Source organism: Dreissena polymorpha, chromosome 3 (genome assembly GCF_020536995.1).
Source record: "Dreissena polymorpha isolate Duluth1 chromosome 3, UMN_Dpol_1.0, whole genome shotgun sequence".
Taxonomy (NCBI): domain Eukaryota; kingdom Metazoa; phylum Mollusca; class Bivalvia; order Myida; family Dreissenidae; genus Dreissena; species Dreissena polymorpha.
The window spans coordinates 128,748,869-128,764,256 of record NC_068357.1 but is presented as its reverse complement, the minus strand read 5'-3'; the positions used below and the strand labels follow the sequence as shown (position 1 = coordinate 128,764,256).

Below are 15,388 nucleotides of genomic sequence, written 5' to 3'. Positions count from 1 at the left end.
TTAGGAAATTTAACTTGTCCGTTGCTTAACTACACTTGTCCGTTAATGTTTATATAAATTATAAACGCATTTATTGATTAATGTTAAAAGTGTGGAATATATCAAAATGAGTATGATTTGCTTGTTTTGTTTATAATTGTATTTCAATGGTACATTCATTATAGCAGTATATTATAAACAATATAAAGACTTTCTTAAACTTTAAATCTTGCGAAGCTAGTGTTATTAAAACATGTGCTAAACATAAGTACATTGTAATCTTAACAAATTAAACTAGTCCAATATGTGGACCTCTTCAGACTGAGGCTCGGCTTCTGGTAGCAATTTGATTATAAAAACTTGTAACCATTGAAAATCTGTTAGCCAAGTTTCTTGAAAAGTTCTGGTGCGTTTACTTAGATCATATTTTTTATCATAATCTTTCTTAGTTTTTTGGGAGGTGGGCTGCTCAAAGCTTCGGGTTTCTGCTCCGTTGTTGAAGATTAAAAAAAAAAAGTTTCATCTTTACCATTAAAGTCGTCTTAAATAACAAGGTAGACCGGGTTTTATTATCTTAGATTGATACTTTCCGTCTGATTGTAAAAATAAAGAAACCAATCTGTACACTGTCTAACAGTCGGGCCGAATGTTGAAAATGCGGCATGCTCCCGGTCTCTTATAGAATAAGGGAGATCACTGCGCAGGAGAGTGCCCGTATTTTAGCTTGATTGCTCCGCAAATAGCACTGACAATGTAATCGCGTGTCAACATCCGGTTTTGTAAAACTTAATTACGGCTTTAATACAATGTAATTTTGTATACCTGGACGCGACTTTTAAAAAACTTGTTGTCCACGGACAACTTAATTGAAAAAAATCAGTTGCCCAGGCAAGCAAATGTACGACTCGGGCAACTCGGACATTTGATTTCGCCACCCCTGTAATCTATTGTTGGATGTATGTCACAGAAACGAGTGTTTGCATATTGTTAGCGATCAATTTACTCGCAATGTTATTTTAAACATATGTCGAGATTATTGTTAGACAAAGGGATAAGACAAACATGGTTTCATTTATATGTTAGTGGATCTGTGTATAATCAGATTCATATGCATATATTGCTGTATTATGTTTGTCGTGCTGAACAGTTTATTGAAACAGCATGGAACTTAAATGTACATTGCAAGGTAAATATATTAATATAAATCATAGTAAGTTAAATACATATATTACCATTAAATGTGCTTGTTTATATGTTATTTTTCCACAACTGCTTCTGATGCGATTACATGTTTCCCCGTAATTCAGGTATTCAGGGAACGTTTCTGCCCTTTTTTGCCTAAACTGCGCGCTTAAATGCCCTTTTTGAAAGTAATGCGCCATGCCCTTTTGCCCTCCTGGGAAAAACACTAAATGCATTTTAAATTATAACTCTGGTGCTAAAAGGGGCGTAGCCTGATAAACATTGCCACATACTATTGACTAGATATAGGAAAATTTATCCTTTATGAGGTCACATGACAAAACAGGATAAGATTTCTACATACCTGATTGTTGATGAAACTTTGTAGAAATCAGAGTCTGTATATCGTCCATCACTTCCTTGTGAGTGTTGGGCTTTTCTCTCACCTGTGTGGTTAAATTATTGTACTACCTTATTATTAATGTTAACTATTCAAACAAATACTTTTAAATCACAACATGGAATGATGTATGTACAGATGTACAAGGATGAGCAATATAACTTAGGTACAACAAGAGACTGCCAAGCAATATGTCCCCTACCAGTGAAACTCCACCATTGTCAGATTTTTTTATTTTTTATATATATTTGTTGCCATAACAACCAGAATTCTTGATGTATGAACAAAATGAAATGACGTGCATAATCTCCATATTGCCATCTATCCATGTTGAAAGTTTCATTAAAAAATATGAAGAATTTTTAAAGTTATCGCAGGATCCAGAAAAGTGTTACGGACTGACAGACAGACTGAAAGACAGACAGACTGACAGACATACAGACGGAGCGCAAACCATAAGTCCCCTCCAGTTTCACCGGTAGGGGACAATAAATAGCACTCAGTGTGTGTAGATAGCCACCAAAGAAAGTCTCCAAAAAATGCTCTTTCAAAGGTTCCTTAATTTAGATGATGAACTCAAATCAATATCCACACATAAATTGTTTATTATTTGAAAGCATTGGCCAAGAAACCAACTAATTGATAAGCAAATAAAAAACGAACAAACAAAAAATCTTAGTTTTTTTAGTTTTTTACTTTTTAGTTAAATTTTCTTTATATAACATAACAAAACAACTTTGTATTTGCCTCACATGCAAAACAACTTTGTAGTTGCCTCACATGCAAAACAACAAAATAAAACAACAACAAAAATAAAGCAGCATTGTTAATAAACCACAGAACCTTTTTTTGCTGAAAGAAAGGGCAAATATAGATCCCTGTTTGGACATACCTCATAGTAGAGATTTGGTCTGTTGAATGAGGATCTGAAAAGATGGCAATGCTCAATGTTGAGGATCTTCTTCACATCTTCCAGGACAGTAGTGGTTGCCGTGGCAGTGAGACCAAGAATTGGCACCCCGGGAAACTGACGCTTCATTATACCCAAGAATTTGTAGTCTAAAATGCAACACATAAAGTGAATTGAAATCAGTAAGGAAAAATATCAAGAGTCATTGGGTCGAAAATGTTTGTCTATTTTAAGCAAAAGTGACCTTGATACGATTAGCTCAATACAATCCCAAAATAGATCCTAATGTAAGATACCAACACACACAATAACAAAAACATGTGTGCATGCAAACTTAAGTTATTGAGCAGATACTACATTTCTATTTGTGTGTGTCATAATAACCTTCACCCACCTGGCTCAAAAAGTATTCCCTCAAAAACTGATACTCCCCAAAGGTTTTTTTTTGTCACAATATTGCACTATATATTCAGATAAAAGGAAACGTCTTGAGGGGCATAACTTTGGACAAAATAATACAATGGATGGTTTAGCAACTTAAAAATTTCTGAAGGGTCATAATTCTCTAAATAAATCATCCAACCAGAACCCACAAATAACATGCGCATCTCCTCAAGGTAGTTAAGATTCCCATAAAGCTTCATTGAATTCCAGTCAGTAGTTGGGGAGAAATAGCCCGGACAAGAATTGCACTATATGTACAGTTTATAGAAAATTTCAAAGGGCCATAACTCTGTGAAAAATCAAACCGACCATAACCGGCTCATAATATGCACATCTCCTGTTGGTAGTGAAGCTTCCATAAAGTTTCATTGAATTCCCGTAATAAGTTGCTGAGAAATAGCTCGGACAAGAATTGCAATATATGTACAATGGAAAATTTCAAAGGGCCTTAACTCTTTGAACAAGAGCACCGCCTTGCGGGTGCAGACCGCTCATCTATTTTCTTTTTAAAGGTGAAGGGACTCTCATTTTCAATCACAAAGGAGGGAGGGGTGGAATGAAGAGGGGTGTTTAGTGTGGGGGTGTGGACATTTATTACATTATCTTCCAAAAATGCAAAAAAAAATGCACACAAAAAAATTCGGGAGGGGGGTGGGGGGTGGGGGGGGGGGATTCTTGGATGCGATGGTTGGACGGTATTTCAAACATAAAATAATAAAAATAAATATTTGTGTTTTTTAACCGTTTAAAAAAAAAAAATTGGAGGGGGAGGGTGAGGTGGGGGGGGGTAAAGTGTGAGGGTGTGGTGGTAATTTGTGAGATGATCTTAAAAAAAAAAAAAAAAATTAGGGGGGGGGGGGATTCGGGTGGGGGAGGTGGGGGGGGGATTCTTGGGTGCAATGGTTGAACGGTATTTCAAACATAAAATAATAAAAATAAATAGTTTTGTTTTTTAACCGTAAATAAATTTATAAATTGGGGGGAGGTGGGGGGGGGGGGGGGTATAGTGTGAGGGTGTGGTGGTCATTTGTGAGATGATCTTAAAAAAAAATAAGGGGGGGAGGGGGGTTGGGGATTCGAGGGGGGGGGGGGGCACGGGGGATGGTTTGGGTGGAGTCTATTGTGGTATGTCTTGTAAGAGTAGTTTTGTCAAAGTATCAATCAAAACTAATCATAAATAAAGAAGTTATGGCAATTTTAGCAAAATTTAATAATTTGACCTTGAGAGTCAAGGTCATTCAAAGGTCAAGGTAAAATTCAACTTGCAAGGTACAGTAACCTCACGATAGCATGAAAGTATTTGAAGTTTGAATGCAATAGCCTTGATACTTAAAAAGTAAAGTGCAGGGCTCGAATTTAACTTTTCTTTCTACTAGCAAAACATTGCGAGCAGCTTAAATACCAGCTCGCAAAATCAAAAACATTCTCGCAAATTTTGCTAGAAACATAAATAAAAGCAAGTTTGGACATTAGTTTAGTACTATTAAAACTAAATAAAATATGACATCAACCACATGTTTTGGTGTTATATATGAAGTTCTTTTTCCCACTTGTTCACTGTTTTCGTGGAAGCATTTAATTTCCTTTTTTTTCTCTCAACTCAACGGTTAACTTTGCTTTATATTTCGTATTGTTATTTCAATCTGTGGGCAAAAAGGAACTAGTTATTTTTCGCTGCGACGACATGTTAAGGTTTTTTGTTTTTTATAGTGAACATGTGTGGATAATCGACTGTTTCATTATCTTTGTACCAATACCATTCGCATATATGTACTATAAGTATACCAGTCTACATACAAGGTGCAAGCTTCCGCATATGGGTATTCGGACGTTTTATTAATTGACCTGTGGTTTAGCATTCACAACGTCAAGCGCATTTAGCAATATAACTCTTTTTTTTCACTATTTCTTCACTCGCAAAAATATTCTAGTGGCTTAAAACTTAACTCGCAATCGGTATTTTTCACTCCAGTTTGGCGAGTGTGCGAGTGTTAATTTCGAGCCCTGAAAGTGGATCGAAACACAAAATTTAACCATATATTCAAAGTTAAAAAAGGGCCATAATTCCGTAAAAATGACATCCAGAGTTATGCAACTTGTCCTTTTACTGTACCCTTATGATAGTTTGCGAGTGTTCCATGTATGAAAGCAATATCTATGATACTTTAGGGGTAAAGTGGACCAAAACACAAAACTTAACCAAATTTTCAATTTTCTAAGTATAAAGGGCCTATAATTCTGTCCAAATGCCAGTCAGAGTTACATAACTTTGCCTGCAAAGTCCCCTTATGATAGTTAATAAGTGTTGCAAGTATGAAAGCAATAGCTTTGATACTGTAGAAATAAAGTGGACCTAAACACAAAACTTTACCAAATTTTCAATTTTCTATGTATAAAAAGGGCACATAATTCTGTCAAAATGCCAGTCAGAGTTACATTACTTTGCCTGCACAGTCCCCTTATGATAGTTAGTAAGTGTTGCAAGTATGAAAGCAATAGCTTTGATACTTAAGGAATAAAATGGACCTAAACACAAAACTTAACCAAAATTTTCAATTCAAGTATAAAAAGGGCACATAATTCTGTAAAAATGCACTCCAGAGTTATCAAATTTTTCCTGCCGAGTCCCCTCATGATAGTAAGTAAGTGTACCAAGTTTGAATGCAATAGCATTGATACTTTCTGAAAAAAGTGGACCTAAACGCAAAACTTAACCAAAATTTTAAATTTTCTAAGTATAAAAAGGGCACACAATTCAGTCAAAATGCACGCCAGAGTTATCTTACTTTGCCTGCCCAGTCCCCTCATGATAGTTAGTAAGTGTACCAAGTTTGAATGCAATAGCATTGATACTTTCTGAGAAAAGTGGACCGAAACGCAAAACTTAACCGCACGCCGACGCCAAGGTGATGACAATAGCTCATAATTTTTTTTCAAAAAATAGATGAGCTAAAAATCATCCGACGAGAACGGGCTGATAATATGCACATGTCCTCTTGGTAGTGAAGCTTCCCACAAAGTTTAATTGAATTCCGGTCATTAATTGCTGGGAAATAGCCCTGACAAAAATTGTGCACGGACGGACACACACACGGACAGAGGAAGCAGCAACTATATGCTCCCCCCCATTTTTTTTGGGAGCATAAATACTCAGAGTACACAAAGGGACATAATTTTGCATAATTCTTCTGGTAAGAGTCATGGACCTTAGTCAGTGACCTCAATAACCCAAAACACATGTACATGTATTTAGTTAAATGCAGTACTTGTAAAAGAAACAGTGATATGGATATATTGCATGTTAATCTTAAGCATAGCATTACAAATATGCCAACATTTGAGTGCTTAATGTGCTTAAACTATTCAAAGAATGTTCAAGCTAGAATTAGGCCACAAATCATAGAATAACTAAGAAGCCTATGGAAGTTGCAAACTCATTTCAAACTATCCTACCTGGTCTGAAGTCATGACCCCACTGAGAACAGCAATGCACCTCATCAATTACAAGCCGCACAAACATCCCAACTTTGTACATCTTCTCCAAGCGGGCCATGAACCGTTTGCTCTTGGCCAGCTTCTCTGGAGTGACATAGAGCAGTTTCATGTCGGCGTTCTTGTCAACCATGGCCTCCTGGACCTGTTTTATAGTGTCCTTGTTAGTAGATGCGTTCAGCATGGCTGCATTAACTCCGTACGATTTCAGCGAGATGACTTGGTCCTCCATCAAAGACACCAAAGGGGACACAACCAGCGTCACACCTGAAACACATCTAGGTGCTTAAATAAGCATCAAAACAAAGTGGTGTAGCATAAATGAGAATTGTTTGTATTGTAGTAAGCCTGACTGTTTTAAAACATTTAAACCATTCTTGGTCAATTAACTACTGCATGAGCAAAAGCCACGGCCCTAATTTTTTGTTATACATTTGCCTCTCAATTTAAAAAAGTCACTACACCGCGTTTATTATGGATTGTTTATTACTACATCTACATGTATTATTATCAAATACATGTACATTGTTTGCATATCATAACTTACAATCAATCCATCCAAACTTCAGCTGGTAATGATAGTAAAACATCCCACTAACCATCTGATAACAGGGCAGGCAGCTGAAAGCAGAGACTCTTGCCCCCTCCAGTTGGCATGATGAGAATGCAATCCTTCCCAGACAGTGTGAGATTCATCGTTTGTAACTGCATGGGCCTTAACTTGGACATCCTGAACACCGATTGCAAGGTGTCCGTAAGCTTGCTCGACCATGGAAAAGCTGCAGTGAACAATAATTATTTTAAAGTTTCACTGAAATAAGTGTCTTTCATCAAGTTAGAAACAGGACTAGTTTAAAGTTATTTAAGATATTTTCAGGATGAACAATAACAATATTGTTGTTATCATAACATTATCACTGAACTATTAAGCATGATTCAAGGAAACTGTTAACCTTTTCAATAAATCCCAGAAATTAAATTGGAATTTGAAGAGATTAGCTGCAGTTACTTAACAAAAATATTTACAATAATAGGGAGAATTTATTTGCTTGTCAAATTAACAAATACTTTCAAACAATCAAAGTTTTATAATCATAATGCTTTACCTGTTCCATCCCATTTCTTGTTTGTGTCAGCCTGATTTGACGCATTTTTCAACAGACCTTCCAGTTGGGTTTGCTTTTTCAACAAGTTACTCTGTCTGTCCAACAATTTACTAAGCTGTTCCTCGACTTCTGCCAACTCATCTTTCACGTCTTTTAGCTCATTCTGATATGCTGAAAAAAAACACACCTAAAAATGTAAAAGCACCAAATAAAAAAACAGCTATTTGAATGAAGGTAGTTATTTTACAAAATAATAATATATAATTCTTTTAATATTAATTGTTGAAAGAGAGCTTTATTGAAATTTTACTGATGTTTTTTATGGACTTTGATATTGTTAAATCATCCACCATCTTTTAACAATGTCATATCATCTTTACATTTGTCTTGAATGGTATGCCTGTTTAGGCTTTTAAATACAATATGCCAAAAATCAAAAGCTGACATTGCAAAAACTTTTACAATAAATACATGTAAATGGTAAGATATTGTTAATTTGAAGACAAATTTCTTTTAAATGCATAACACAACCATTTATTGATTGAGCAATCCATCTACGTCCTTGTGCTTTGTGAAGTGTGAAAATGATTAACCGTAGACAAACCATGTAATATTCAGTCATTTAGTATTTGTTTTGATGTTGATATTCTGAGAAATCTTTTAAAACACAGGCTTACTGCAGTAGCTGCTGCCCCCCCCCCCCCCCCCCCCAAACACACACAAACACCCTAACACCTGTTACACTAGCTTGAAGATGATCCGGAAATAGTTTTAAACAATGCTGGCAGTGCTCATTGGCAAAAAACTGAAGGGGTGGCTTTCCTGACAACTGGTGCTTGAAGATGGCGTAGACTGTAGAGTGAAAACAGCCTGTTGAATAGTTGAAAAGCTGATTCTCCTAACAGATCTGGATTTTGTGGGATATTTATTTAAGTAAATCATTTTAACTTAGTTTAATTTTAATAGCATGAGATTTGTAATTACAATTTGAATGACTTTAAAACTGATTTATGCATGTTTGTAATGTGTTTTAGATATAGCCTGCTTCTAACAATTTTGTTGCACGTTTGATGTTTGTCAGGGTTTTTTCTGCAATTTAATAAAGGGCGTAAAACGGACCCATTCCAAAATCAAATGTACACGATCCAAAACCAAAATAAAAAATAAAACTAGAAATGGCGCGGCAGAAGCCGAGGCGTATCCCCACGCCGCATGTTTGACCCAGGGGGCACCCCAGGGTTGGTAATGGGGCCATGCATAGTTGAGATTGACCATATTGTCATAAGAGATGTTCAGTATCAATTGGAAGTAAATCGGTGTAGAAATTAAGAAGTTAATGTAAAATAACATAAAACAAGAGATGTGTTTGTCAGAAACACAATGCCCCCTACAGCGCTGCTTTGATTTATTTAAAAAAAAATTATCATTTGGCAGGTTGGACAGACGGACGGACGGCTGAGATAACCACCATTTTTTAAAAGCATGCGGATAATTAGAGCTACAGATAAGGTACATATTTGCGTAAATACCCAATGTAAAATTGCCGATTACACATAGAAAAATAAAACCATGCATCAAAACCCAATTGAAATTGCCGATTACGCATATGGTATTTTCCTTCTGCGTAACGAGTAAATCTGTCCCAGAAATACCTGGGTCCGAAATACCCGGATTTTCTCTGCTTCGCCCAAGCTATTTTAGTATAACCTTCGGCACAAAAATATGTACGGATGGGAAGAAACTGTCTATGTAACTATGTGTTATTGTTGTGAAAATGTCGAAACCTCGAGGCTGTAAAAAGGGAAACATCGTATCCCAGACACAAACAAACTCTATTTAAAGTTATTCAACCCTGAGCAACACAAAATCAGAAGCGGAAAATATAGTGAAACTAATTCTTGACAATATTGTGTCAGAGGCAAGCGCTGACAGTGCTTACATTGTAAGATAACTGGTAGAACAAATCGTCGAACTTTTTTTAAATCATGACTGTATATTATGGATACATCTACATAACTACATGTACACAAAGTCTCTGAAACTAATCAATTAAGAGTGGAACTTCAACCAGCTCATTCAGGTAAGCATTTGAGAATTTAAGACAATGAACATAACTAATTTTAATACAAAAATACTTTTTTTTAAATAAAAATTATCAAGCATATTGTGAGTATTTATTGACCATGCTGGGCGGAGTATCACGGTCCAGCGCATTACTGTGTAGGAAATTCCCAACGGTAACCAGTTACCAAACGATTACGGGATTATAAATGTAAAATAACCTCCCTGGTTTGACCGTATTTTGTGATAACCATTATTTGCATAAGTCAGAGGTTAATTCAGCCATGCTAGGTCAATAAATACAGCCCTTTGTTATCAATAGTTACGAGCAAGACTTGTGCGTCGGCTTGATCAGAAAAGAAGAATATAAAACAAGTTAATTTAGACAAAGTTTCGAGTTTGGTAAAAGCTTTTATAAAGTTAAGTTTTATACGAATACTTCATACTTGATTTTAATAATTTTTGTCTCTGCAGCAATAATATGCAAATACACGAAATATTTAAGGCCGATTTCATAGTTGTAAAAGTGCACCTTTCAGTTCTACCTTTGCATCAAACTTTTATATTTCTTTAAGGAATGTACGGGTTATAATTTAATTTAAGAAATACAAGTTTAGGAAATACTTAACAGTGAAACTTTTAGGATCAGGTCCAGAAAGACTTTTATATAGAAAAGCTGACATATGCCGTACTCTGAACCTTAAATTTGAATAGTAATAAATAATGAAAGTAAACATTTAAAAATAGCATGCACATCTATTGCCTACGTGAACCAATCCTTTTAATTTTGACGTAAACAGTTCCGGTGTTTATTGTTAAATAAACATGTAGAGCATGAACAGAAAACATTTGTGATGCTTTTCATACGGATCATTAACTTCAACCAGCTCATTCAGGTAAGCATTTGAGAATTTAAGACAATGAACATAAGGCCACGACTTTTTTTTTTATTGGTTTACAAAAATTATTTTGAAAATGGTCCATCGGGCGGTCGAAAAAAAAAAAAAAAAAAAACAGAAAAAAAAGTTAATGCTAATAACATCAGAACAAAGACAACATATCTTTTATAACCTTAACACAGAGACAAAAAATCAAATTATGCAATGAAACACATCTATATCTTCAAATGAAATGAGTCCTAACAGCACCTTATGTAACATCAGGCAATTTTAAACACTCCATTACATGACATGCGTTCTTCTCCCATTAAAACGAAAAACTGCGCTTCATTTCCATAATTGGATGCGCACCATTACGCAATGCGATGCCCGTTGCATAAATCTTATATAAGATAAACTACTCATACACAAATTACCCGGTATGTGTTTGCTCTTACTCGACTTATGAGATCGTACATGAAAAAAAAAATCGAGGTAGATCGATCCATGCGTCGTCGCGGTAATGTTTGTCAAAGTTGTTGTTGTCATGAAAACTCGTTGATTTACAACGCAAAACGTCTTATTTGAACTGACGCGAATTAATTTAATCATATTTGTCAACTTCGCTTTTGCTTTATTTTGATAATTTAATCCAAAGTTTAATGTTAGGAAGTGTTTTTTTTACTGGAATTGTAAACAAGGAGTCAGTTAAAGTTTTCCGAAAATGTGCAGTCTGTGTGAATTGACAGTTTGACGTCATCAAAGGAAAGCCGCTTTCTGTCGGAAGCAATAAAGCGACAAATTTCGCGCCGAAAAAATTGGCTTCCTTTGTCTAGCAATCAACATGCCGAACCAATCGTGTGTTTGTTTCTCAATTGACCAGTCGCCAACTCCGCCCACATTTTGTCGATCAGCCAATCAGATATCGATTTTTCACACAACCCTCAGCAACGCTTATCTGGCCGCAATTATGTCCGACAAACAAAGCGTGTTTTACATATGGAATGGACGTAATTTTTAAGAGTTTACACAGATTTTATATCAAATGCATGATCATTACTGTTCGATCATTATTCAAAATTGTAGGTGCTATACATACTTTATAAAAGGTTATTATTTTATCTTTATTTCTTGAACATACGAACGAGTAATGAGAAAACAAACACAGTAAATAGTTTGACCACACCAGGTGTGTGTTCTATAAAACGTGTTATACCGTCTGATGCACAATATTATTAAGCAGTTTGGGCAACATAATAATTGCCACACGTGCTTATTAATCACAGCGTAATTGTCGATGATTAATAAATAACAGTATGTTGCGTGGATCTCGGAATGAAGGAACATTAAGGCATTGTTAGGTATAGTACACAAGAAAAGAAAACTATTTAATTACTTAAATGATTTCCAATTATATATTTATTTTCTGTGGAGCATAAACAAGGACAATCATCATAAATTGTTTACTTAAATATTGTTTTAACTAAAGTAGAAACAACAAAAAGGTGATTTCAACGCGGCTTAGCCAGCTTAAAGCGACTTCAAGTGTAAAATGTACGGCTTATAATACAACAACAACATTTCTAATACAACATATATTGATACGGGGAGAAATGTGAAAATTGCAATTAACATATAAGGGCCATCTTGTTATAAATAAGCAAATGCATAATATGCTAAATGTATTCAGTTCGAATGTTCGTGAACAGCACCGTTATACCAACACTTCATTTTTTGATAGTGAAATGTAACAGGTTCGCATTAAACATAAATGAAATAAAATGCATATTAGACTATATGTTAATGAAACCACGAAATTAGGCCTGTATTAAATTATGGTTACAATCAAAATTTAATTTATATCTAAATAAAAAAAATCGGTGTCTTTTTAAAAATAACACAATAAAACAAAGATCTAAAAAAATTTAATTAACAAAAACCCATCATGATATGGATATGTCATTTGCATTTAATAAAAATATTTTCTAAATTATATATGAATAGCCACCGGGTTCACTGTCAGACGGTTGAATGCAAGTTAAAAATCAATATGAAATTAATGCTCATTTTTACAACGGATTTTTCATCAACTCCCTATATAATATGTATAAGAAACGTTTCTGATAGTCAGTCTGCCGTTAACTCATTTAATTTGATAACGCCATTTCTCTCTAAAGTTTTTATGATTGTATTAACGTTTTACAAAGCAGTTTAGTTTAGTGTGCGGCTTTAATAATTTATATTATAGAAAAGAGCATAATACATCATTACAAATATAGAATTTCCCTCACGTAATCCGCTATAATTGCGATCTGCTTGTCGGAGTTTTCTAATCACTAGACCACGTGACTATGTGGGCGGAGCGATCGATAATTTGGCGACTGGTCAATTGCAATCCTCCAATTTAATAAAAGCACGTGCATAGCTCCGCCTTCGAATCTTTTGCAGAGAACGGAGGCGGAGTTTAAAGGTTAATTGAGCTAGTGTTTTACACAAGTTGAGTTCCGATTTGCCGAAATTACTCGGCCCTAAGCATTGAAACGACAAATACATTTATCAATGATTTTCCGAGATATACCGATTTGTTCCGATTTCCAAACTTTCTGTACAGTTCCTATAAACTATGGCGGACGTGTTTACAAAATTCCTAAACACATATATCGTAAATAATGGCAGTGTTTTATTGGATTATTTATACTTATTATCAAATACTATCGGGTTTGTTTAATATAATTAACATGTTAAACAATATAGTTGCGTCACAGACACGGAAATAAATTTTGATGGGGTCGACATTTGACTGACGCTGATTTTCTTATTGTCTGTAATTTTTACCCGAAATAAATTTTGAGAAGTGCCCATAAAAGGACTGGTACATAATGTGTCACATTGAAAAATATCCCGATCTTTGCAATATATGTGAACCAATCGTTGATTGTACTTACTTGATTTTATTCGCAACCGTACTCAAACCGGATCGTTTTTTTTCTCATTTCGCTCATTTTGAAGTGCGGTCGGGAATAAAATATTTAAAAAAAGACGATTTTCCGATTATATTTTTTTCCCATTTTCCAAAAATTAGGGTCGGCGGTTTTGTAAACCAAGAAATATAAAAGTCGTGGCCTAACCAATTTTAATACAAAAATGCCCAATTGTCAATTTAAGTAGTGGGTATATATACCGACTTTTTTGTACCCAATTGCAAATGAAAATACCCAATTGAACTCAAAAGTAGTGGGTATTTACCCAATTACTCAGAAAAGTTATCTGGAGCTCTGATAATAATCCCAATTCCAATTTAATAACAATTTAATATCTCTAGTTTATTTCACAAACATCTTACAAAGTATATAAATATAACTATAATTTATATGATTTTGTCCTGATGTGTCAATATTTGTTGATACAAAAATAACATTTGGTCCATTTTGTCGATACAAACTTCCAAAATTAGAAAAGTAGAAGCTTGGGGGAAGGGGGGGGGGGAGAAGCTGTGGTGGATGTATTAGCAAATGCAGAAAGCCTGTGATTTAAAACAAAAATGGACAATTTTAGAAGGTTTTGGGAGGAGGGTAGCAGCTGGTGGGGGGGGGGGGAGCTGTGGTGGAATGAAAGAGCAGATTGAATTTGCAATTTAAAATTCAATATCATGCATCATATGGGTAAAGAGAAAATTCATTACATCCCAAAATAAAGGCAATATGTTATAATCAGTCAAACAGTTTGTATTGCTGGAAGGTCATGATCAAGCCTTCATGCAAATCATTCAGGAATCAATTTAAAAATTAAATAGAAAGTGAAAATGGAAACCCAGTTTCATTCCAAGAATGACTCATTGGTCATCACATGCAAATAAATGGTATAAGAAAAAATCAGACTATTTTCACATCCATCATATGTTTTATGTAAATACTACACATTACCTGGCGAAATATTTTTAATCATTCTAAAATTTTAAATAAAAATGTCAAAATCGAAAGTAAAACTATCGCGAAAATATATAACAAATTGAAAATTAATTATAAATATAAAATCAAACTATGGGCTAGTTATTGCAAGACCTATTTGTATACAAACCTTCCATTTAAATATCTGCGCAAAAAAAACAAGAATATGAATTTTGTTCCTCCCAGCAGTTTTCAAATTACACAGGGGCTGCCATTCTGTTTAGGTCTGCCTAATGGATTTGATTTATTTTTAACCGGCTTCAATGATTATCAAATTTATTACGGTGGCGGACAGTCTAAACAAACATATTGGAAAAATGTTCGCATACTATAGATCTATATAATCTACATAATTCCTGCCACAAATGCAATTAAATGTACATAATATCAAATTTTAAGCTAGTTAATCGAATAAATCTACAAGTACTAGGAATAATTACCTACAATTTTCTTTCCATATTACTGTATATCCCAAGTGGTCTAGTGGTTAGGATTCCGCCCTCTCACGGCGGCGGCCGGGGTTCGATTCCCCGCTTGGGAAGTTCTCTTTTTCGTTCATTATATGTGTGATGTGTTCATTTTTATTTTTCTGTACGATTCACAATTATTATGATTTAGGCATGCGATTAAAATAAACGTTTCCTCGTTTAGGAAGAGTTCTGTTTATTTTTTGTTGATTTTTTTTTCTGTATGAATTACATAATTATGACTTATGCATGCGATTAATTGTTTTGAAACTAAAATTAACTGTTACCAGAGACGCACAGGTGGTTAGCGTGTGTATTTGATATTAATTAGTGAAAACATCATTTTGAATGATAAACTATCATATTATAACGAAACATTAACTTTTATGAAAAAAAATTCACTATTATATATATATATATATATTTGATAGTGAAATTTTTTTTTTCAAAAAAGTTAAGTTTTCGTTATAATAAACTTTGGACTTTATTGTGTACAAAACATTTTAATTGTTTCAATACAAA

At 34.5% G+C, this 15,388-nt stretch overlaps 1 protein-coding gene and 1 non-coding gene across 5 annotated transcripts in view; one reads left to right on the top strand and one right to left on the bottom strand.

The window, feature by feature from the left end:
• Window positions 1-15,388, bottom strand: part of LOC127871409 (ATP-dependent DNA helicase Q1-like) — a 33,023-nt gene that overhangs the window by 13,271 nt on the left and 4,364 nt on the right. For 2 of the 4 annotated variants that reach the window (XM_052414312.1, XM_052414310.1), the window contains exons 2-6: window positions 7,514-7,684; window positions 7,007-7,186; window positions 6,369-6,674; window positions 2,454-2,620; window positions 1,526-1,607 (exon numbers count right to left, since the gene is read on the bottom strand). In XM_052414312.1, the coding sequence (XP_052270272.1) occupies window positions 1,526-1,607; window positions 2,454-2,620; window positions 6,369-6,674; window positions 7,007-7,186; window positions 7,514-7,684 (906 nt within the window). Of the gene's footprint in view, window positions 1-1,525; window positions 1,608-2,453; window positions 2,621-6,368; window positions 6,675-7,006; window positions 7,187-7,513; window positions 7,685-14,134; window positions 14,158-14,529; window positions 14,649-15,388 lie in introns of those variants that run through there. The other 2 variants (XM_052414311.1, XM_052414313.1) reach the window with 2 other exon arrangements.
• Trnae-cuc (transfer RNA glutamic acid (anticodon CUC)) lies at window positions 14,869-14,940 on the top strand. Its single transcript has one exon. It is a non-coding gene; the product is annotated as a tRNA-Glu (tRNA).